This window comes from Pseudorasbora parva, chromosome 2 (assembly GCF_024679245.1).
Source record: "Pseudorasbora parva isolate DD20220531a chromosome 2, ASM2467924v1, whole genome shotgun sequence".
Classification (NCBI taxonomy): domain Eukaryota; kingdom Metazoa; phylum Chordata; class Actinopteri; order Cypriniformes; family Gobionidae; genus Pseudorasbora; species Pseudorasbora parva.
The window spans coordinates 31231433-31255583 of NC_090173.1; the positions used below are offsets into that span (position 1 = coordinate 31231433).

The window sequence follows — 24151 nt, forward strand, 5'->3', positions numbered from 1 at the left end:
AACTAAAGTGTCTCTTACCTCTGTCCACTGTGTATGGAATGCCAGGACAGACAAAAAGATAAGGGAGTTTATAAGACAGATTAGATAGAGCTTCAATCACTAAAAAACAACCCGTGCGGCAAAAGTGTGAAGGAAAGGTTCAAAAAGCCACAAGTGAGTTTGTAGGGAGTGTATATGTATGTAAGTGTTTCTGTGTGCATATAAACCTGAGGGATTCTGGGGGAATTAGAGGAAGGGGCCGATCTGCTTGCCTGTAAAGACTAATCATCAGTCTTTTGTCTTCATAGAGTTGTTTCTGTCTTTTTCATTTAACTGCCTTTTTTATAAGGTACCAGTGCAGCAAGACATTAATGCCAGCGCAATCTTAGCTATCAATAGAGCATGACAGCCTGTGAGGTGGGACATTGCACTAGGTGGAGAGGTGAGTGTGTCAAAAAGGTAAGGGCTCTTCACATTAAATTGCTGAATCACATGGTATGAGGTAACATTATCTGCACGCATTAATCACATTCACTGAGTTAATTAATACACTGAGAAGATACATCAGTAACACATCAAACCACTATGATTAAGTTATCATAATGGAATAGTAACTTTAATGCATTAAATCTAACAGTAGGCATGCATTACTATTATATGCACTACATTAGTCTCCAGACTTATGACGCCTGGATCTACATAGCACGCCAACCACATTTTGATTTTCCTGTGACACCACAATAATAAACTGTTATGCAACAAAGTGGTACTTTGTTAATTAAGCTGGATATTTTTAAATTTAGGTTGATAACTGATCATTACATATAATTTAAACTTTATAACTGATATATTGGCCAATATAAGATATACAACTAGAGAGCTACGGAAAAATGTAAATGTGTTGTAAACGGAAAATGTAACTTTCATAAATAGAATTAAGAAGAATAACACAAGATGCCTGCTTGCCATGGATACAAAATAAAATATTAAAGGCTCCGAGTAAACATTTGATTTGATTTATCTTTGGTAATAGGTAGGCCTCCTATAAATAACGTGGCATCTTATGATAACTTGCACTACCATTCAAAAGTTTAGGGTCAGTAATATTTTTAAAAGGTTTTTGAGAGAAGTCTCTCATTCTCACCAAGCGAGCAAAGCTGAATTTTCAGCATCATTACACCAGTCTACAGTGTCACACGATCCTTCAGAATTCATTATGATATGACGGTTTGGTGCCCAAGAAACATTTCTTATTATTAGCAATGTTGCAAACAGTTGTTCTGCTTAATATGTATGTGGACACTGTGGCACACATTTTCTTTTTAAAATAGTTGCATTTATTTGAAATATAAGATTTGATGCATTTTGATAACTTTTTGACAAATAACGCATTCTTGCTGAATAAAAGTTGCTGTTACTGACACCAAACCTTTAAACAGAATTGCATATATTATATATATATATATATATATATATATATATATATATATATATATATATATATATATATATATAGGGGCTATTTTACTTATTGGACCGATATCAATATGGCAGCTGATATATTGTTCATCTCTACTAAATATACAGTTGTGCACAATAATATCCTGTTTACATGCTACTAAGTACCTAGAGCAAATCTCTGAATATCTTGTAAAGATTCAATACAACTAGGAAAACTGGCAACGTCTAGATCAGGGGCGTCCAAACTCGGTCCTGGAGGGCCACTGTCCTGCAGAGTTTAGCTACAACTTTTCTCAACCCAGAACACACCTGCTAGAGGTTTCTAGTATCCCTAAAAATACCTTGATTAGCTGGTACAGGTGTGTTTAACTGGGGTTGGAGCTAAACTTTGCAGGACAGTGGCCCTCCAGGATCAGGATTGGACACCCCTGGTCTAGATTCTTGCTTAGTGTTAGTTGTAAACATGACTGTTTCCTGGCGGAAGGATTAAAACCGATACATCCAAATTTCCACAAACTGCACAGAAGCCAGCTAATCTGATTGAGTGCTGTAATCAGTACTCACTATTACTGAATTTCATTACCCTTACACTAACCCTGACTACTGAATTATGGGAACTGGGCAGAGGAGAGCGTTAAGCATCTACAGTAGACACAGTGCCACAGGGGGCTGCGAGCTCTGAGAATATTGCTGGTGCTGAAGAGAAAGGGAAAGGGTGAAACATGCCTCAATTGACCACAAAGGTAAGGTAGCATACTGGTCTTGATTTTGGTTTTAAAAGTTGATAGGGGAAGGTCGGTGTATATTGATTTGGAGGTAGAACGCTGAAATGATCTAGTCTGATTCCATTGAGGTTATAGAAGCCTGATTGGTAAGCTAAATTACTGTAAGTGATGGTGACACCTTGAGCTAGAACATACTGCGCCTCTTTAGCAATGCCCATCGCCTGCTGTGTAAATAGCGACACGCACAGCACTCAGGAACCTGTTTCTCTGACAGCCTTAAGGGATGTGTTTTAGATTGAGGTTTAGGGTTAAAGCTAAGAGGGGTTGCAGGTGGAGGATTGAGGGATAAGGTGGACGGCAGGAGGGATATAAGGGTTGGCAGGGGACAGTTTTTGGGGGGTTACCTGTAGTGGGGGTGCTGGTAGTGACAGTGTGGAACTTCTGAAAGAACAGTGAAAGAACATTCTTAATGCTGTCTCTCTCTCTCTCTCTCTCTCTCTCTTTCTTTTCCTCTCTAGCTGTATGCCATCCTGTACATACACATCCGACCATCATTTTGTACTTCCTTTTAGTGTATCACTGTGATAGTTTACTCTTCGATTTACTCTCTTTTCTTCCATCACTCCCCCTTCTGACCATTCAAACTAGTCAATTTGGCTCTTTCATCCACTCCTGAATTTCTCTCTTCATTGTCCTCTTTCTCTCTCTCTAAGCCTTCTGGTTCTGTCCTCTACTCTAGTGCAGTGATTCCCAACCGAGAGTATACAAACCCCAGGGAGTAGGGATATAAGAAGGGAGTGCTTAAAAAGATTTTGCTTTTCTAAAACCATAAGACAAAATGTTCACCTTAAAATATGAGGGCTGTTAATACATTACAATAATTGTTTACAATTATTGTCATCATTTTGTTTAGTAGTTTTTGTAGACAATAATGATATACATTAAACATACTGATAACTAATAAAAACTGATTAAAAAAAAATACAGTTTACAAAGACATTTATAATGTTATAAAATATTTATGTTTCAAATAAATGCTGTTCTTTTGAACTTTCTATTCATCAAAGAATACTGTAAAAGATGTATCATGGTTTCTACAACAATACTAAGCAGCATACCTTCAATATTGATAAAAATAAGAAATGCTTCTTGCGCAGCAAATCAGCATACACAGTGATTTATGAAGGAATGTGACACGGAAGACGGAAGTGGAACTTTTTTTTCAATTAAAATAAATCTTAAATGGCACACAGGCTACATAAAAACAGCCGACAGAGATTTTTGTGTCACTTGATTGACAATGTTAAATGATATCCAGTATAATGAGTTAAAATTAAACCATTTGTCATTTGTGTTGATGAAGGGTACTTCAGTCATACTGAGTGGGCTGTAGAGGTCAAAAAGGGTTGGGAAACACTGCTCTAGCTTTTTTATATCTTAATTTTTCTATTCTTGCATTTCACATGCCTTACCCATCTCTTCTAGTTCTGATGTCATTGATTTGGAGCGCAGAGCAATAGCCGGTGTGCTCAGTCTTTTACTCTGCTGTGGGACTGTGTGGAGAGAGAGAGAGAGAGAGAGAGAGAGAGAGAGAGAGAGAGAGAGAGAGAGAGAGAGAGAGAGAGAGAGAGAGAGAGAGAGAGAGAGAGAGAGAGAGAGAGAGAGAGAGAGAGAGAGGTCACCAGTGTCATGATCGTCATCACCATCATAATGCTTCACTGTTGTCTTTGTTGTGTGATTTTGTATCTCTTACTTTTCTTTCTGACCCCTTCTTCCATATCCGGATTCCGGGTAACCATGACAACCTTGACCATGAGACTGTTGCCACCTTGCCTGATCATATTGACCACCTGCCTGTGTCCCACCTTAACCACATTCTGACCATTCACCTAGAAAAGAGAAAGAAACAATATACCAACAGATACGGAGACCTTGAGTAATGAGGAAAATTTTAGAGGAACTTCAAGTAATGATACATAAGAATGAATAGAACACAAGTTTCATGATGCAGTTCTACAGACACCTCGATAAGGAAGTCTCCCATTCGCAGACCAGCTCTCCAAGCCACGCCTCCCTCGTCGACAGACTCAAGGTACTGCAGTGCTGGAAAGGCTGGGGTGGGAGTGAACTCTTCTATAGGGGTCTGAGCTACAAAGAGAGGACATTTACATACATAATTCTAGTGTGCTTATCCAGAATGTATTATTGAGGATTACAATACATGGACAATTATGAGATAGGAAAATGATAAATAATGATGAAAGATATTTTTTCCCCCAAATGTTTTAATTCCAGTTTTTGGAATGCAACAGTATATAACTGTGTGTGTGTGTGTGTGTGTGTGTGTGTGTGTGTGTGTGTGTGTGTGTGTGTGTGTGTGTGTGTGTGTGTGTGTGTGTGTGTGTGTGTGTGTGTGTGTGTGTGTGTGTGTGTGTGTGTGTGTGTGTGTGTGTGTGTGTGTGTGTCTGTGTGTGTGTGTGTGTGTGTGTGTGTCTGTGTGTGTGTGTGTGTGTGTGTGTGTGTGTGTGTGTGTGTATGTGTGCGTGTAATAGCGAGAAAGAACAATAATAAATGTGCCTTATGCAGTTTGTGAATTATTTAATGACTTTCAGGGAGGTCAAAATAATTTGTGTCAATAGTTTTTTGGGCACAGTCAGTTGTGTTTAATGTAACACAACCCAAGTGTGTTTTTACCACCCCAACCCATCAACTTTTATAATATTAATACAACAAAACAAAAAACTGGGTGACATATTGTGATGAAAATTGAGATCCAATTTAGTGGCCAATAAAACGCTGAAATATATTTATTTGTAAAAAGAATAATTTTATACTTATATACAGTGAGAAAAATAAGTATTTGAGCACCCTGTTATGTACAAGTTCTCCCACTTAGAAATCATGGAGGGGTCTGAAATTGTCATCATAGGTGCATGTCCACTGTGAGAGACATAATCTTAAAAATAAATAAACCAGAAATCACAATGTAACTATTAATTTGTATGATACAGCTGCAAATAAGTATTTAAAAAATAGAGAAAATCAATGTTAATATTTAGTAGAGTAGCCTTTGTTTGCAATTACACTGGTCAATGTTTCCTGTAGTTTTTCACCAGGTTTGCACACACTGCAGGAGGGATTTTGGCCCACTCCTCCACACAGATCTTCTCTAGATCAGTCAGGTTTCTGGCCTGTCGCTGAGAAACACGGAGTTTGAGCTCCCTCCAAAGATTCTCTATTGGGTTTAGGTCTGGAGACTGGCTAGGCCATCCAGAACCTTGATATGCTTCTTACAGAGCCCCTCCTTGGTTATCCTGGCTGTGTGCTTTGGTTCAATGTGAAAGAATCCAAAATAATCAAAGATATTTTGATATTTTTCTTTGAACAAAGACATTTGTTTTACTGTGTTCCACCCCCGCTCTCTTATCAGTGGGGCTGTTTGGGATTCCTAAAGACAAAGAGATGTTGAGGGCCTGTAGGCCAAATGGTGCCACACCTGTAGTACAGTGGGGGAAGTCTGGTCTGACTGGTCAGTTTGAAGGTCTCAGGGTTTCAGTCACATGGTCAAGGGATGTATAAAAGAAGATTGCAACTGATGCTCGAGGTCTTTTCTATTTTTCTCTGGAGGGCTTCTTCCTCTGACGGTCTCTCTCTTTTTCTCTGGGGGTCTCTTTCCTCTGACGCTGTCTTTTTCTCTGGCTGTCTCTTCTAGGGCCTTCTTTGGCTCTTCTCTTTGCTCTCTCTTTTTCTCTCTCTTTCTATCTTTCTACCTCTCTTTATCTCTCTCTATCTCTCAGGTAACATTCTATACATGCTGGGTACGATTAATGGTATAAGTTTTATCATCTCATTCATCTATTTTGTAACTATTTTAAGTGTAACCATAACCGGATTTTGTCATTAAATTCTTTCAATTATAAATGATTTGCTAACTAGTTTTGATTTGGTATTGACTTTGAAGTGCTCCCTATTGCAATACAATATAGTCACATTAAAGCAACGCTCTCCCACATATTTTGCTATTGTAACTGCGCTTATTTCCGTCGTTGGTATAAGTTGCAGTGGGTGGTTATAGACAAGAAATGTGCAGATTTGTACCATCACGCTGATAACGTTTCTTTAGTCGTTCGGCAACCCTGCAGTCAGAACCACTGTAGGCGATCCACCCTTACAATTGTCATGTTGAAAGACCCAGCATCTACCCATCTTCAATGCTCTAACTGAGGGAAGGAGGTTGTTCCCCAAAATCTCACAATACATGACCCAGGTCATTCTCTCCTCAATACAGTGCAGTCACCCTGTCCCATGTGCAGAAAAACACCCCCAAAACATGCTTCACAGTAGGGATGGTGTTCTTGGGATGGTGCGCATCCTTCTTATTCCTCCAAACACGTTTAGTGGAATTATGACCAAAAGTTCTATTTTAGTCTCTTCTGACCACATGACTCTCTCCCATGACTCCTCTGGATCATCCAAATGGTCATTGGCAAACTGAAGACGGGCCTGGACATGTGCTGGTTTAAGCAGGGGAATCTTCCGTGCCATGCATGATTTCAAACCATGACATCTTAGTGTATTACCAACAGTAACCTTGGAAACGGTGGTCCCAGCTCTTTTCAGGTCATTGACCAGCTCCTCCCGTGTAGTTCTAGGCTGATTTCTCACCATTCTTAAGATCATTGAGACCCCACGAGGTGAGATCTTATATGGAGCCCCAGTCCGAGGGAGACTGACAGTCATGTTTAGCTTCTTCCATTTTCTAATGATCGCTCCAACAGTGGACCTTTTTTCACTAAGCTGCTTGGCAATTTCCCCATAGCCCTTTCCAGTCTCTAGTTTCTTTGGACAGCTCTTTGGTCTTGGCCATGTTAGTAGTTGGATTCTTACTGATTGTATGGGGTGGACAGGTGTCTTTATGCAGCTAATGACCTCAAACAGGTGCATCTAATTTAGGATAATAAATGGATTGGAGGTGGATATTTTAAAGGCAGAATAACAGGACTTTAAGGGTTAGAATGCTAGCTGATAGACAGGTGCTCAAATACTTATTTGCAGCTGTATCATACAAATAAATAGTTAAAAAATCATATATTTAGATTTTCTGGATTGGTTTTTTTTTATTATTTTTTTTTAGATTATATCTCTCACAGTGGATATGCACCTACTAGGACAATTTCAGACTCCTCCATGATTTCCAAGTGGGAGAACTTGCAAAATAGCAGGGTGTTTAAATACTTATTTTCCTCACTGTACTTTTAAATATGATTTTGATATGATATGATTCTGGTTCATGCTTTGAGGAAACCCTGCAAAAAACAAAACAAAACAAAAAACACTTCTCTTACCCTTGGCTCCTCTCAGGACAAAGCCAAAACCCTCATTGTCTTTCTTCTGCAGGAGGACTGTCTTCTCCTTGATAATGTAGTCACTGAAAGAAAGAAAGAAAGAAAGAAAGAAAGAAAGAAAGAAAGAAAGAAAGAAAGAAAGAAAGAAAGAAAGAAAGAAAGAAAGAAAGAAAGAAAGAAAGAAAGAAAGAAAGAAAAGGATAAAGAGATTGAGATAGAAGAGGCAAATAAAAGAAGAAAGAAGAGATTGTAAATATCTCTGCTGCATCAGGAAAACACTTAATTCCTGAACATTGAGTGAAGGAGGATCAGAGGCCAGAGAAAAGCGGAGTACAGTGCATGAACGCATACATCACAGGACAGCCCGTACTTATTCTTTAAAGGTGAAGTGCCTTTTTTTCCAAAACTAAAATTACTGTATGCTAGCTTAATGTGCTTTTCAAATGTAGGGCAGCACAGATGTCATATCAGTGGAAAAAAAACAAACAAAAAACATTATATATATATATATATATATATATATATATATATATATATATATATATATATATATATATATATATATATATATATATATATATATATATATATATATATATATGGTCCTTAAAAATATGCAATGGGCTCAGATTGGTTAGCTTGCCCAGCTGTGTTGTGATTCGCTAACCACCTAGCACACTCCAGCCAACTCTTCTTCACAGCAATAAAAAAGGGCCTCACCCCCCTTATTTACTATTCTCAGAGGAGGGGTTTATGCAAATATTGAACCCTCTGATGTCAGCGAGTCTGGAGGAAAAGGCTGCAGTTCCCAACCAGCCGTTTGCTGTAGTCCTTAGAAATTGATTTCTTTAAAATCAAATATCTCCCTTTGCTTTACACTTTGAGCGTTGTAACTTTGCAGATGGTTTTAATGCTCAAACAACAACATTACACACTAGCTACAGTTAGAAAAGGGAAATCGTATTTTACCACCCCTTTAAGCAGTGAAATTATGTAACTAAAAAACCAAGCTCTAATAAGCAGCAACTGTCTGTAACATTGACAATAAGAACTTGGACACAAAATCAGCATATTAGAATGGAGGATTTCTGGAGGACATGGTTAAAACAGTTATATGTAAATCAAGTATTTAATTATGTTACACAATATTACAGCTTTTACTGTGTTTTTCATCAAATAAATCTAGTCATCATGAGCATAAGATTCTTGTTCCAACACCCCCCAACGGAACAATGGCATAAATAAAATACATATACAGTACAAGTTGCAGTGCACTTCCTGTTCCTGACAGTTCTGTTCCAATAGTGGTTTCCATTCACAGCAGAGCCCCTCCACAGCTTTGTTTACAATACTCTAGCACCCATACTCTTGCGTTAACAAGTGCACTGCAGTTCAGAACACAATATCCCCATCCTTTAGCTCGGTGTTCCGGATACTTAACCAACAGTATCCTCTCATTGCTCGAGGACCAGAGGAGAGGGACTTGGGAGACAGGGCAAGTTGATGCAAAACACAACGGCAGGTCAGACCACACATGGCGATTCTCCAGCATTTCAGAACAATTTGGTGGGAAACCAGTCAACAAGCCTTGAATTAGAGGCTGTCTGAATTTCATCCATTGCACAAACCTTCACACCATCGTGCCAATCATGAATGTAGCTCAAACGTCACACAGCAGTGGACGGGGCAGGACAAGTCCACTCACTGCAATAACACAATCTTGCTGTTGTGTAGTTGAGAAAGAGACTGCAGATCTTCTGTGTGATGTTTGTATGTGCAATGGGCACTGCAAGTGAGATGTTGGCGGTTGCCTAAGCAACGGCCAGAACTAGATATAGGAACTAGCCAGACTAATATGTAGACATGCACAGTGAGTGATACAGTGCACACACTTGGCAGCCATATTGAACAGAATTAGTCATGCCAATGTTCACCTCAAAGCGATCTCAGCAATACGCCCAAGCATGTTTTCAAAAGCAAACCAGAGTATGCTTGGCCAAGTACATAACTGGTCTAAGCAAGAATATAAAAAAATGACAAAAGCTTGGCTGTTATGTCTGAGATCACGTCTATATTTAGGACTGTTTGCTCTGAATAGTAAAAGGTTTAGGAATGTAACTCAATGCATCTTTGTCAATATGCAGAGAAAGTAAATGTTAGACATCATAAAATACTGACTCTCTCTCTCTCTCTCTCCATTTCTTTGTTTATGTATTGTGTGTGTTGACATCATGATCTTTTTAAAAGACAAACCACCTATCACAAAAATGTATCATTCATTATTTTCAATATATAAAAAACTGGTATGTATAAGAAAATAAATAAATAAATAAATAAATACATAGCAATTCTAATTTTGTAATGGAGCCAGTGAAAGTGATGACAGCATACAAATCTGAACACAAACATTATTTCAACTTTAAATGTATTACATACACCAAAAACCATGAGTTTATGCTCCTTAACGAGTGAATTAAGAATAAGAGTATTCCAGAATGAATCAGGAGCAGTCATTATATACCTCACTGTCATTCAGTCACTGGTCTGATAGATCTGTGAATGTAGTACTAGTCAGTTATGCTGCTGATTCTAGGATGGTATAGGTTTCAGTGAGTTAGATGAGTCAGTTACTGTGTTAGTGAGTCAGTGTGGTTGTTTGTCCAACAGTGTCTCTGCCAGTCCATGAGTCATATGGCCAGTGATTTCATGAATCATGTGCTGCAGTTCTGATAAATGGCATCAGAAATGCTGCCTTCATGCTATACAGCTCCAAACTCGCTGCAGGTGTACATATATTATCATGTACAGGCACACTGAACATTATGTGAGCATATTAAGGCATTCACCTAGAATGCCCTTGGCTGCCCTGGGCTGAAAACAATGGAAGTTCATGTAACTGTGGTGTGAGGTTTCAGGTATGCCACTTAAGTGCAAGTTACACATTGACAGTGCAAGAAATTCCCACATACATTTATTTGCAGTAAAACAAAGAAGAGAAGCCTTTATCTATTGCTGATTTTTTTTATTTATTACTTTTTTATATATGATATATGATGTATGAAATTGATGTATGATGTTGAAATTAATGCTGAAAGGCATAGTTTAACCATAAATTAAAATTAGCCCATGATTCATTCACCCTCAAGTCATCCTAGGTGTATATAACATTCTTCTTTCAGATTAATAAAATCATATATTTAAAGTCACATTTAAAAAGTCCTGGCTAATCTAAGCTTTTGAAGTAGCTCTCTTTTGTCCGTCAAATAATGTGCTCCACGTGGCTCTGGGGACTTCTGAAGCGAATCGCTGCATTTATGTAAGAAAAATGTCCATATTTAAAACTTAAAGCTCCGGCCGATCGCCTTCTGTGGAAAAAGAGTTGAAAGTGCCTCACAATTCAAGATGCGTACAGCCTTTTGAACTGCAGAGGCACTTTTCAACACTTTTCCCATAAATTGAATACGGAATGAAATCGGACGAAAGGCCTTTATTAAATCCCCGAAGCCACGTGGAGCACGTTATTTGACGGACAGAAAGATTTTTTATGGACTTTAAGGATTGGCAATTATGGATTAAAACAGAGCTACATCTACTGTCATTAAAAAGCTTGGATTAGCCAGGACTTTTAAAATATAACTCTAATTTTATAATTTTATATCTTAAAGAAGAATGTCATATACACCTAGGATGACTCAAGGGTGAGTAAATCATGAGTAAAACACCCTGAAGTCTTCTTTCATTGTAACTCGAGGTGGTTAAGTGTTTCAGTTCACATGATAGCACCCGACAGTCAGACGACAGCTGAATGACATGTTCAGCATATAAGTAGTACCGTACAGTCAAGATAACTCGTAGTACCCCGATGAGCGGTGTTATTCAACTTTGGCGGTTGTTATCTGGGAATAACATACCACTGGAATGTGTGATTGTCCAATCAGAAACAAGCATTTCACAGAGCTGTGTAATAAGTTAAATTAAATGGTAACACTTTATAATAAGGTTCATTAGTTAACTACATTAGTTAACATGAACTAATAATGAACTGCACTTATAAAGCATTTATTTATCTTTGGTAATGTTAAAACCAACATTTACTAATGCTTTATTAAAATCTTGTTAATGCTCTGTGAACTAACATGAACAAACTATGAAAAGCTGGATTTTTTTAAACTAATGTTAACACAGATTAATAAATACAGTAACAAATGTACTGCCCATGGTTAGTTCATGTCAGTAAATACATTAACTAATAAAACCTTACTGTAGGTGAGGTTGTGTAAGGGTAACCCCCCCACCCCACACAACTTGCCCTAAACTCTACACTGCCTAAATTGGGGCCTGAAAACTTATCTTCTGGTCCTAAAAGTTTGCCAAAAGCACAAAAGTTAATGTTGTGTGATTAGCAAGTATATGTGTTGTAGTCACTGAGAGTGAATCAGACATAAATGACCCCTTTTAGAACTGTGAAAAGAGCCAAATTCCAAATCGGACCCTAAATCGGACATTTTGTCATTTGGGTCAGTCTGAGCTATTTAACAACTCCACAATTTTAAGAATATGCCTGCTTGTAAAAGCCTAACTAGAGAACGAACACTTAAGATATCAATGTTAGGTGGCCAAGAGATGGGAGACCTGCACTCTCCCAAGGAAAATCATGAGTCACAACAAGGCTGGTTTGATCCCCAAGACAGAGACTTAAAACAGACCTTCTTCCTTTTCAAAGACCTCTTTTTGACCTCTTTAAACGCAGGACTGAAATCCACAGAGACTCAAAATGGTGAGAGGAGGAGAAACACCCTGAACTGAAGTCAATAGCCGTGGGAATTTCCTTAGGAACTAGGGACTTTGGGGTGGTACTCGGTGTGTTTCAACCACAGGAACCGGGGTATAAATAAATTTCCCCTCAAAACGCCCCTGCTTGCGAGATAGTACTTTTTCAAAGTTCAGGAACTTAAGGGGGTGGGACTTGGCGCTGAACATGCTGATTTGTCGCATTTTATTGCAATAAGAGTCGTTTGCTATTTAAATCAACAATGTAGGTTTAAAAAATATGACCGATGGACCAATGACCAGAGTTCCGGCTTTAATAAGTTTATTTGCAGAAGACAAAATCCAGTGGGCTCTGTAAAGTCATGTGCTGTATATGTCACCGGACTAATCTTCACGGTACTTTAGATTGCGATGGAAACGCAGACAGCAGCAGATCTGGGGGGAAAAAGAGTTCATGGGACAAATTGTTCAGGATAATGTTGGTGGAAACGGTGTTATTGTCTAATTGTTCAGAACTCCGCCAGAGGGCTGGACAAACATTTTGATTTTAAAAACTCAGCACACAAAGAGAAAATGACCACAGATTAAGATCATTAGAAAACATGTCAAGAATAAGCAGCTTTATTCAAGCAATCAAACTACTCTAATCTCACTCAATTTTCTTTCTTTCACTTAGTTTCTTTTCTTTTCTGTTGAGAGTCTCACATTCTTAATGAGCTACAAGCCCACCTCAAACTTCAAACTTTGGCCATGAGAAAGACTCCATTTCCATTCATCACCAACACTCAAGAACAAGATTGGCCCTTCCAAGACGCACTCCAGCAAATTTCAAGATCAACGAAACCGCCAGCAAATTAATGAGCCTGGGAAACCCCATCTCCAGCAAGGACCACAGAAGGGAATCATCATCTACACAACACAAACACAAGTAATGACTCCAGATTCTAGCCAAACTGGTGCATTGATGGCAAATTTATTAACCTGCCTAAATGATAGAAGGGTTAAATTAATGATTGATGGTTTGTTCAGGTCAGGTCTTATAAAGTGCATCTTTTGTTATAAACTTGGGATTTCATAATTTCACTCTCTAAAAACTCATTCTTTTCTCGTTTTCTTTCTTTCTGTAACTTATGTGAATATGTGTGTTTCAACTTGTGTGAATGTGTGTGTGATAAAGATGATCTGATGAAACAAAGATTGTACTCTCTGGCCTGAATGTCAAGCAACATGTCCGGAGAAAATTTGGCACCACTCGTCGCCAGTACCATCCCTACAGTGAAGCATGGTGGTGGCAGCATCATGCTGTGGAGATGTTTTTCAGCAGCAGAAACTGGCAGACTAGTCGGGATCGAGGGAAAGATGAATGCAGCAATATATAGAGACATCCTTGATAAAAACCTGCTCCATAGCTCTCTGACCTCAGACTGGGGCAAAGGTTCATCTTCCAACAGGACAACGACCCTAAGCACACAGCCAAGATAACAAAGGAGTGGCTACGGGACAACTCTGAGAGTGTCACTGAGTGGCCCAACCAAAGCCCAGACTTGAACCTGATTGAACATCTCTGGAGAGATCCGAAAATGCCTGTGCACTGACGATCCCCATCCAACCTGATGAAGCTTGAGAAGTCCAGCAAAAAAAGAATGGGAGAAACTGCCCAAAAATAGGTGTGCCAAGCTTGTAGAATCATACTCAAGACTTGAGACTGTAATTGGTGCCAAAGTTTCTTCATCAAAGTACTGAGCAAAGGCTGCAAATATTTATGTGCATGCGATTTATTTTTATACATTTGCAAATATTTCAAACAAACTTCTTTCACGTTATCCTTATGTCATTATATTGTTTGAAGAATTTTGAGGGAAATAATTTAATCAATTTTGGAATAAGGCTGTAACGTAAAATGTAGAAAGTGATGTGAATACAAAAATACAAGTATGTTTCAAATTATGAATGTGATAATTTTTGTGGAAAATTGTTAAAATGATTATTACTTGTAAAAAAAAAAATATGTAAAATATAGTGTAGGGGAGCTAAGTAGAAAAAAACTTTGTAATCTGTGTCCAGTGCCAGTCAGGTGCTGCTGAGATGTTGTTTCAACTGTACCATACTGTACTCGCATGCTGATAGTCACACTGTACACAGGCTCAGCCCTCAACCCACTCCATCTGTTCATCTCTCTCTCTCTCTCTCTCTCTCTCTCTCTCTCTCTCTCTCTCTCTCTCTCTCTCTCTCTCTCTCTCTCTCTCTCTCTCTCTCTCTCTCATTGAATACTTCTGAACTCCAGTCTCCATCTAAAAGCCAAATGTAAAAGCTTTCAGTGAACCTCTTAAAGAACACGAACCCGAGGCTGGGGGGTCACTCATATCTCCGTGTGAACTCTTTCAGTAACTCCTCTGTGTGTCACCTCCTACCCTGCTTTCTATCTCAGTCCTCTCTTCTTTCCAACAGTCCGTCCACACTCCTCCTCACATATCTTCCATCGCGCCTGCACAGAGGGATGCCAATGGTGGCCATTCTCCATATCACCCACTCATCCCTGCCCAGATCGAAAACAAGCCAGGAATGAATTGATGTGCAGAAACTAATGGTCTCGCTTAAAGTTGGCACACCCTTTTTAAAGTTACAGGCATCTCACAATCCGCTGAACCTCTCTGCCACACACACATTGCCATCCTCTCTCTCTCTCTCTCTCTCTCTCTCTCTCTCTCTCTCTCTCTCTCTCTCTCTCTCTCTCTCTCTCTCTCTCTCTCTCTCTCTCTCCTCTCTCGGGCATTATGTTCGCCTTATGAAGTGATACAGACACAGTTAATACGGTAGCCACATCCAGAACTACTGAAGTCTACACAATCTTAATGTACTCTTCATGGTGACAAACCAACTCTTGCTAACCACAGTGCATGCGTCGTAAAGACCACATGATGAAGAACGGTTCTGTTTGTTGAACTTTAAGAGTTTTAACCCAAGACAGGTCTAATAAGAGCCAAAACATGATAACATCACTGCACATCGTACAAAATAAACAAGTTAAACGGACTCTTTACAAGATCTGCACCACATCAAACTGAACACTCTTCAATGAAATACAGCTGGGGTTACGAGAAACCAGTGCAAACGTCCCCTTGTGAACAATTCTTCATTCCTCGAATGTACACATGCAAATCACACACAGTGTGTGTGATAACACACACACACACACACACACACACACACACACACACACACACACACACAATTAACTCAACAGCATCAATCCCTTCTAGTGATGCTGGAACTCCTCTAAATCAGCACCAAATAGCACTGAGTACATTCTCTCTCCACCTCACACACACACACGCACTTGCGTGCACAGAAACACACCGGTTTAGCATTCTGTCCATCAGACCAGCGTTGTATCTAGCTGGAGGCAGACATTGTATTCTGCGGCCGTTAACAGAGAGACAGAAGCTGCGATTCACACACACACACGCACGCACAAGCATGCATGCAGCAGTGGAGACGCGTTACGCTGTCTAATGCGCGAGCAAGCGCTCGCTCTTCCGCACATAGACACATGCACACGTCCGAACGTGCGCACACACGCACGCATTGCAACACATCCCTGCCTGTCGATCCATTCCATCACTCCAGCTCGTTCCGTGCACACATGCGGCGCTCTCTCTAGCCCACTTCCCTCCCTCCCAGCCGTGAGAAAAACATGAAAACAGCCAGTACCTGTAAATGAACCAGACGCTGCGATTCATAGGGCCTAGCGACGGCCAGGACGACGAGAGGGAGAGGGAGAGAGAGAGATCCTCCTCTCCGCATCCTCCCATCGCCATTTCCCCCCCCTCCTCCTCCTCCTCCTCCACCTCCTCCTCCTACTGCTGCTCCTCTTTCAGCCAGAGAACAGCGAGCGAGAGCCACGCGAGGGGAGGAGAGGAGGAGAGAGAGACGGAGAGAGTGAGAACGAGGGCCTAGCTCTCCCAACCCTTTCATACTTAAGACGGAGAGAGAGCGAGAGGGAGAGAGAGAGAGCGATGGTTCACTGTGACTGCGACAGAGGAGGAGGGAAAGTGAGCGAGGCAAGGAGAAATAGAGGGAGGGAGGGTGAGATAGAGGGACAGAGAGAGAACGTGTGCTTGGAAGACATGGTTTAGCATGAAAGAGGACAGAAATGATGTAATTTGATGAAGGGACAGAGCGCGATGGGGGGGGGGGGGGGAGGCTTGAGGTGACTGAGTTTGTTTGCTGATTAGCTAATGCATGCATTGAATGTAAAGGATGCTAAGGGGCCGTTCACACAGGACACATTTTTGCATTTTAATAAATCTTGGAATGAAATGCATGTGCCTTGAAATGTGTTTTTAGAGTAAATTAACTGTGTTAACTCGCCATTGCACCTAAAAAAACACAATAACATTCAGACTGTGAGATGCTGAAAAAGAAGACGCACATAATGGTCAAAGGGACCCTGCCGATGTAGAAAAATGGCACATGCCTAATGCATGCCACACCAGCTGCAGAATAGGAGGGTTGAACCTTTAGGAAGGCACAATTGGAATGCCAAGCACCATTTTCACCAGGGCAAGACAGCTGTCATACATACACATCTGTATCTTTAACTCTCTCACATCTGCCTCTTCCTCTCATATTCAGCAATCATGTGAGTTGAACAGAGCGATGTTTCTATCACTGCCTCCACTAGTCACTGTTTTCCCATTCATAAAATTGGCAGCAGCATTTGAGAGGTAGAGAGAGACAGGAAATGAACGAGAGAGAGAGAGAGAGAGAGAGAGAGAGAGAGAGAGAGAGAGAGAGAGAGAGAGAGAGAGAGAGAGCACTCTCTAGTGCTCTTGTCGGATAGCCATAGAGCACTATAGCTCTCTAAACCACCATCCGCTTATTACATCATCACAAGCTTCTGAATGAACATTTGTTTTTTGTTTTTTTGTTTTTGTTTTACTGTGGATTTTTCAAAGCTGTTGCCTGTGGTTACACCTGATTCAAAATATTCAGATTTATTGTGCACTGATTGACATGTAATACAGTACTCTGTTTTCTAGTTTGATTTTAAAATGTAATATATTTCTCTGATGGCAAAGCTGAATTTTCAGCATTATTACTCCAGTCTTCAGTGTCACATGATCCTTTAGAAATCATTCTAATATGATGATTTGGTTACCATGAATATTTTGGTTACCATAAATATTTTGAAACGCTGATATTTTTATGGAAATTGTCATTAATTTGAATCACAATCTCTAAAAATATTTTGTAATATAAAAGTTTTCATTTTCACTTGTCACTTTTGATCAATTTAATGCATCATTGCTGGATTAAACTGAATTTCTTCTTTTAAAAAATCTTACTGACCCATAAACTTTTCAAAGGTAGTGTATACTGTTACAGTGTATGATTTATGTAACAGTGTCTTCATAATATTTGTCATAAATATCAACTGTAGGTATGCTTAGTACTCATAATTGTCTTGTCTCATGTTTTGAAACCATTTGTTAAAATATAGCTGCAAGCAGCAAACCCTTGAGCCTTCTTGTAATTTCTGACCGGAGAATCTGGCGTTTTGAAATTGTAAAAATCACAGCTTCATCGGAATGTTGCAAAACTTGCTGACTTTTATGACACTTGGAATGTGAACAGAAAAAAATTATTAAAAAAAAATTCACACTCATGATCTTAAGTCAGAAAAGACCGACCATAGGAAATCAATTTTTGTGTGCACACACTGCACAATCTACAAATCAGACAAAAAAACTGAAAAAAAGTACACAGCCGTGAAGGGATGACACTATAAAACATCAATAATGTGATATAGACATATCCACTCACACACAGACATGCGCGCGCGCACACACACACGCACACACACACACACACACACACACACACACACGCACACGCACACGCACACGCACACACACACACACACACACACACACACACACACACACACACACAGTGTTACTGTCTGTGACAGAGCAAAGTTTTGAGTATGTGAAATCAATCGGTGATCAATAGGTGATTGAATGAATCACATTTTTTAAATTAAATTCTGAATCAAAAAATGCTCAGGTTTGAGTTTGACTGTAATCTCAATGCATAAACTAACACTTCAAATCACAATTTAAAAAATAAAATAAAAAAATCTACAACTTGACAAAAAGTAGTCTTTGAGAGAAACTCAACAGATGGTACTAATCTGCTTTTTTTTTTTAAAGCAGAAGAAAAAAAAGGATTTTAAAGGCCTTGACTCTAACCTGATTTTTTGTTGTTGTTGTTAATATATATATATATATATATATTTTCTATGGAAAAAAAAATTCTGAAAATCATGAATACAATCTAGTAATATGATTTAATGGTTTATCACTTTTGACCAATATGTGGAGCTGTAACAAAACATATGTGGTGGGGACAGAGTAAGGTGAAAGACATGCAAAGTTTGGTGTCGATATGTCAAAGCATTGCAGATATACAGCCTCAGAGTCATTTTGGCACCATGCCATCAACTTTGATGTGGTATTAAAAAATTGGTTTCGACTTTCAACGAAATATGATATGATTTGATTTTTGGTGAAACAGTCTAGCAGGAGTTAGAAAAAGTAGGTTTTGAAAGAAAATCAAAATGGCAAACAAGAAGTTTGATCGAATAGAGCAAAATTGGTATCTGTGCTCTTGGAATGACCCAATGAATCTATTAAGTTTCCACTACATTTTAAAGAACGGTTTTTAAGAAATGTATTTCAATTAATCATAAAATGGCCCTGATATGTCACTAGACATTAAGAAATCTACCACAGCGTTCTACAAACAGATCTACAAACGTTCCTGCTGATCCTGCAGCCGATCTGGCAACCTCGAGTCAGGGGGGAGGGGAAGAGGGGATACACCGCTCTACACGCTCTTACATCGACTTACAATAGGTTGAATCACATGTCTGCCATAACCTGACAGGGTCTGTATCATTTTTAATCGTACGTTTAAACTTCGGGTTTCGGGATGTAACCCGAGAACAAAAAGAACTACAAAATTCGACTGCTTTACAGCATATACGTGACTTCCACCACCACTTCCTTACATTCGGACGTGCGAGCCCAACTATCGTTTGTTTGTCGGATGTTATAGTCATGTCCGAAGCAGCACAGAAAAATAAGAAAGCAAAGGTTTTGTTGGAGGAAAGCAATAAGAGGAAACTAAAAAGTGATGGGATTAAAGGCAGGACAAGGATCAACATTGGGCCAGGGTTTGCTCGTTGGCGTGAGCTGAAGGAGGCATGCCCGACCGATGCTGTCTTGGCTGTCATGCTTGCTATGGTGATTACCTACCACTCAAACATTGAATTGAAGTATCATAGATTCTGTAAAACGGTAACCAATAGACTATAGGGCTACTATAATGACGCTGGCTTGTAAACGTGAAACCAGAAGCCAGAAAAAGAAGAAGAAGAAGAAAAAGGCTTTCTATTTACATTACATTTCTTTTCTTTCTATTTATATTATATTACATTACATTTACATTTGCATTGGCAAACATTAACAATACAAAAATACTTTTGTTTATACATATTATTTTCTAATTGACTAAAAGAAAAACTCAAACATCTGAGTAATAAGTCTAAAATAACATTCCATAATATAAAAATTTCAAGAATTAAAGGAATTGTCTAATTAAGATGTTATCCTTTAAATGTTTATAAGAAAACAAAAAGGATTTTGTGCAGTTAAGCATAACTGATTAGTAATTAATCACTGAATAAAATAATTCACATAATTACATTAAATCAAATAACTGTCAAAAAGTAATTGGCGTGTTAATGAGCTTAATATTTGTAATGGTCCGAGAGTCTCTACACGTTAATCAGACTAATAAGAAGACCATGGGTGAGCAACATTAGCCACGTATGCTATACCATTGGTTGAGTAATCACAGTCATGCAAGCAATAGGAGTGAGAGATTAATATTAATCTCACTGGATCCTGGTTTACCTACACTACCTACTGTTAATTCAACTATGAGTAAAGGAAAAGCCGTGAGAGCGATCTTAAACTCTTTTTACTGATTCTTGGATGTGGATATTGCTGTTGTTTGTGGTGTAATTTTCGTCCTCTAAACCTGTTGCTCTGTTCTTGTCTTTGCACCGTGGCAGATGTATACACTTCCACACCCATCTGCTTCCTTTTCTGCCTTCTGTCCATCTGACCTTTGTTCCTTCCTCTTCCTCTGCTTGTCCTCCCACACTCTGTCCCTTTCTGACTTTTCTTTCCCCCCCTCCACTTTTATTATCATAGTTCTACACTGACATTGCCCTTATTTCTGCACTGACCTTGAGTGGATGCTAAGAACCCTTAAAACCATGCCCTCTTTTCTTAAAGGGATGGTTAAGAAAGTGTATGCTGACCATGGTTAGCATGCCAGATTTTCAGTGAATCATGCCTTAATTTCACGATTTAAATCATTACTGCTTTTCACACAAATACAAAGTTCTGTCATGAAACTCTAGATGGCGCAGGCTAATTGGTCCTTAACTCAATCTTGCTTGAGTTCATCCTACGCATTTAAGCTTATTAAAGCCTGAACCTTGTCATCGGTCCATTGGTCATATTTTTTATACTCCATTGTTGATTCAAATAGCAAGCAACTCTTACTGCACGGCACCACAAGATACTTGGTGGTTGAAATAAATGCTGCATGGACTCAACCAATCAAAATGCAGAATGAACTCAATCAATCAGCATGTTCAGCGCAGAAGTCCCACCCCCAAAAGTTCCTGAACTTTGAAAAAGTATGACCTCACGAGCAGGGACTTTCTGAGGAGAAAATTTAAAAGTCAAGCTAACAGCTGCTCCATTAATCTACGTCAGTACAAATCACAGTGAGCTGCACGAATGCGTTGGATTTGCTGTTTTGATGCCGATGTAGGATCGTAAACCCGGTGCATCAATAGTAGCACCAATGTTGATGGAAGGCTTGTTCGTGATGCATCGGTGCTGTGATATCACCGACCTCCATATGATATCAAAGTACAGCGAGAGCATACGACTCCTTATGCTTCTGAAACACTCATACAGTATATTGATATCATATCCAGATCGGTCTGCGCAGCGCCAATGCATCTTTAAGAGCTTAATTTTATTCAAGGTTCCCACTCTTTTTAACCAATGAATTTTCATGACTGTTCCAGTTGGTTACGGTTTACTGGATAAAGATTAAGAATAATGATTCTTACAAATATTTTTTTACTCGCAATTTCTACCCGATCAAACATTTTAGAGCTTGGCATAGCTACAAAAATTGATATTCATCATAAAGATGCCCACAGGGCTAAAATATTTTGTACAATTTATGTGACTTTTCCAGGTCTAGATTATTATTATTATTTTTAAATTAGGTTAACTTGTATTTCCAGGTTTTTCAAGACTTTAGGAAACCTGGTTCAATCCTTTTAAATCATCTTGAGGCTCCTTTAGAGGTTTGCTGATGTCCCCTAGTGGGCCCTGGCCACCTAATTAAGAACCACTGCCCCACACTGGAAAAGAAAGTTACATCTAAATTAAAAGTCAAAAACATTATTAAATATTGACTGCCTAAAAAGAAAACAACTTTAGAAATATCTTTTTATATTGCAGGTTACCACTTTTTTACAGTGTAGAGTCCCAATCCGCTTCTAAATGCGTATATAAAAGCAAGCAGCTCAGACATTAGGCTAAACTTCTCATTGGGTTTGAAACGACATGATGGTGAATAAATGATGATAGGTTCATTATTTTAGTGTGAACCATCCCTTTAAAAACAAACATACAATGTAACCACCGGACAACGCAAGCACAAGAAGGTAGAAAAAGAGACCCCTCCCCCTCCCCTTGTCACCTCCCCCTCCTTTAACAATGTCTGTAAACAAAGCGGAACCTATGAATGCAGGAGGAGAGGGAGCGAGGGAATCGAAAAAGGGGGAAACACAGCCGCGCATCTCCATCCCTCAGGAGGAAAACGGTCAGGGATGAGAGAACTGGAAAGAGAGAGACATGAACAAGAAGAGAAATAGTGAGCTAAAGGGGAGAGAAATCAAGAACTCACATCATCTCTGTCAAAGCCTCTTTCGTTGGATGTCGATGTTGGTCCTCTTTGCCCTCCCCCTCTGTCTCCCTCTGCCTCCTTCGCTCTCTACGGCATTGCTGTATCCACAATCTACTGCCTTATTCTTCCTCTTTCTACAACTCTCACATGCTTTCTATCCTCCAGCATGGTACATGGTACTACACCACACCGCTGTTCATTCAGAGCATGTGTGTGATGAGAGTGAGAGAGAGAGAGGAGGGGAGAAAGAGCGAGAGTGAGCAAAAGAGAGGGAGAAGCAGCAGGAAGAGAGGGGGTAAGGAAGTGTGGATAGTGGCAGAAGGCGTATGTGTGCCTGTACAGTACAGTATGTATTTGTACACGTGTTCTCATATCTGTATCGATGCCAGAAAACTTGCTAGCATATTTTCAGTGAAGACCTCATGCGCAGGAATCATTTGGTTAACTTTTACCTGAAATGATACTGTACGTCCTTGACCCTATTTCACAGATCACCGTCCTATAAAGAGATCACGTGCGTTGGAAAGGGAAAAAGAGAGTGCTGCAGGGTGTTCAGGGACAGGGGCGCTGGAATTGTGACAGAATTGAGCGTGCACGGACTGAAGGAAGACAAGAAGCAGAGAAGGATGATTCTGAGAGAGAAAGTTGCCATTAAAAATGACTCGTCGAGGGAAGGACAATGATGGAGGTGGTGAGGCAATGGCAGAAAGGACTTAGTGATGTGTGAGGTCCTGGAAAAGTGGATTTGAGATGAAAACAGAAGAACTGAGTGGTTAAGGAAAAAGATAGACAGTTTAATGAACAGAAAGAGTAAACATCTTTACAGCATTTATTAATCTCTAGATTAATATAAACGGATGTTCATGGATAATACATGAACTAATATTAACCTTAAGATGTATTAAATGTATAAGGCAAGGTTACTTTGGAAATGTAGGTTACAAATTACAACTTACCCTATATAAAATATAAGTAGCGTAACTTTGCAATTACTTTATTGAAGTAATGGAACTGATTACATTTGATTACTTTTGGATTACTTTTCTATTTTCCAGCATTGAAACATTTTCTATTTTCCTTGCCATGGTGGAAACTGACAGGTTGTAGCCTAAACCTTTCAACATCAATGTGGATTGATGTAATTGGCAGACGTGGTGCGCTGCAAATTCAAAAAAATCCAATCAAAAGCATCAGAACAGCATCACTTTACTAAACGGCAGGATGCATCATGCTTTGTATTATTCAACATATCCTAGCTTTTTCATAGAACAGATGTAACCCCCTTTGTAATCATTAATATTTTATTAATTTTATTTTATAAACTTTATTTAATTACATATTTTTCCTCAGTAACTGCAACGGATGACAGTTACGTTTATTTTGTAATTAAATTACGTAATCTAATTACATGTAATTAGTCTCCCTACTACTCCACAACCCTGTATTAATCCAGATTAATAAATGCTGTAAATTAATGCATACACATTATATACACATCCATTTTTGTATTTTGTCTGAATCAATGTCAAAGAGATATGAAAGAGATACGAAAACGGATCCCCTTGAATGCTAAACAGATTGACTAGTTGTTTTTTTTACTTTACTCATGTCAATAGTTGCAAAATACTTCAGCATCCATCCATCCATCCATCCATGCATCCATCTCTCTCTCTCTCTCTCTCTCTCTCTCTCTCTCTCTCTCTCTCTCTCTCTCTCTCTCTCTCTCTCTCTCTCTCTCTCTCTCTCTCTCTCTCGCTCTCTCTCTCTCTCTTCCTTTTTAGTGCCCTTCATAGTCTGACC

General features: G+C 39.2%; 1 protein-coding gene across 1 annotated transcript in view; it reads right to left on the bottom strand.

The window, feature by feature from the left end:
- shank1 (SH3 and multiple ankyrin repeat domains 1) overlaps positions 1-24151 on the bottom strand; it is a 128121-nt gene that overhangs the window by 11026 nt on the left and 92944 nt on the right. Inside the window, exons 16-20 of the mRNA XM_067415555.1 lie at positions 7511-7593; positions 4189-4313; positions 3919-4054; positions 3638-3718; positions 19-27 (exon numbers count right to left, since the gene is read on the bottom strand). Of these exons, the coding sequence (XP_067271656.1) occupies positions 19-27; positions 3638-3718; positions 3919-4054; positions 4189-4313; positions 7511-7593 (434 nt within the window). The remainder of the gene's footprint in view (positions 1-18; positions 28-3637; positions 3719-3918; positions 4055-4188; positions 4314-7510; positions 7594-24151) is intronic.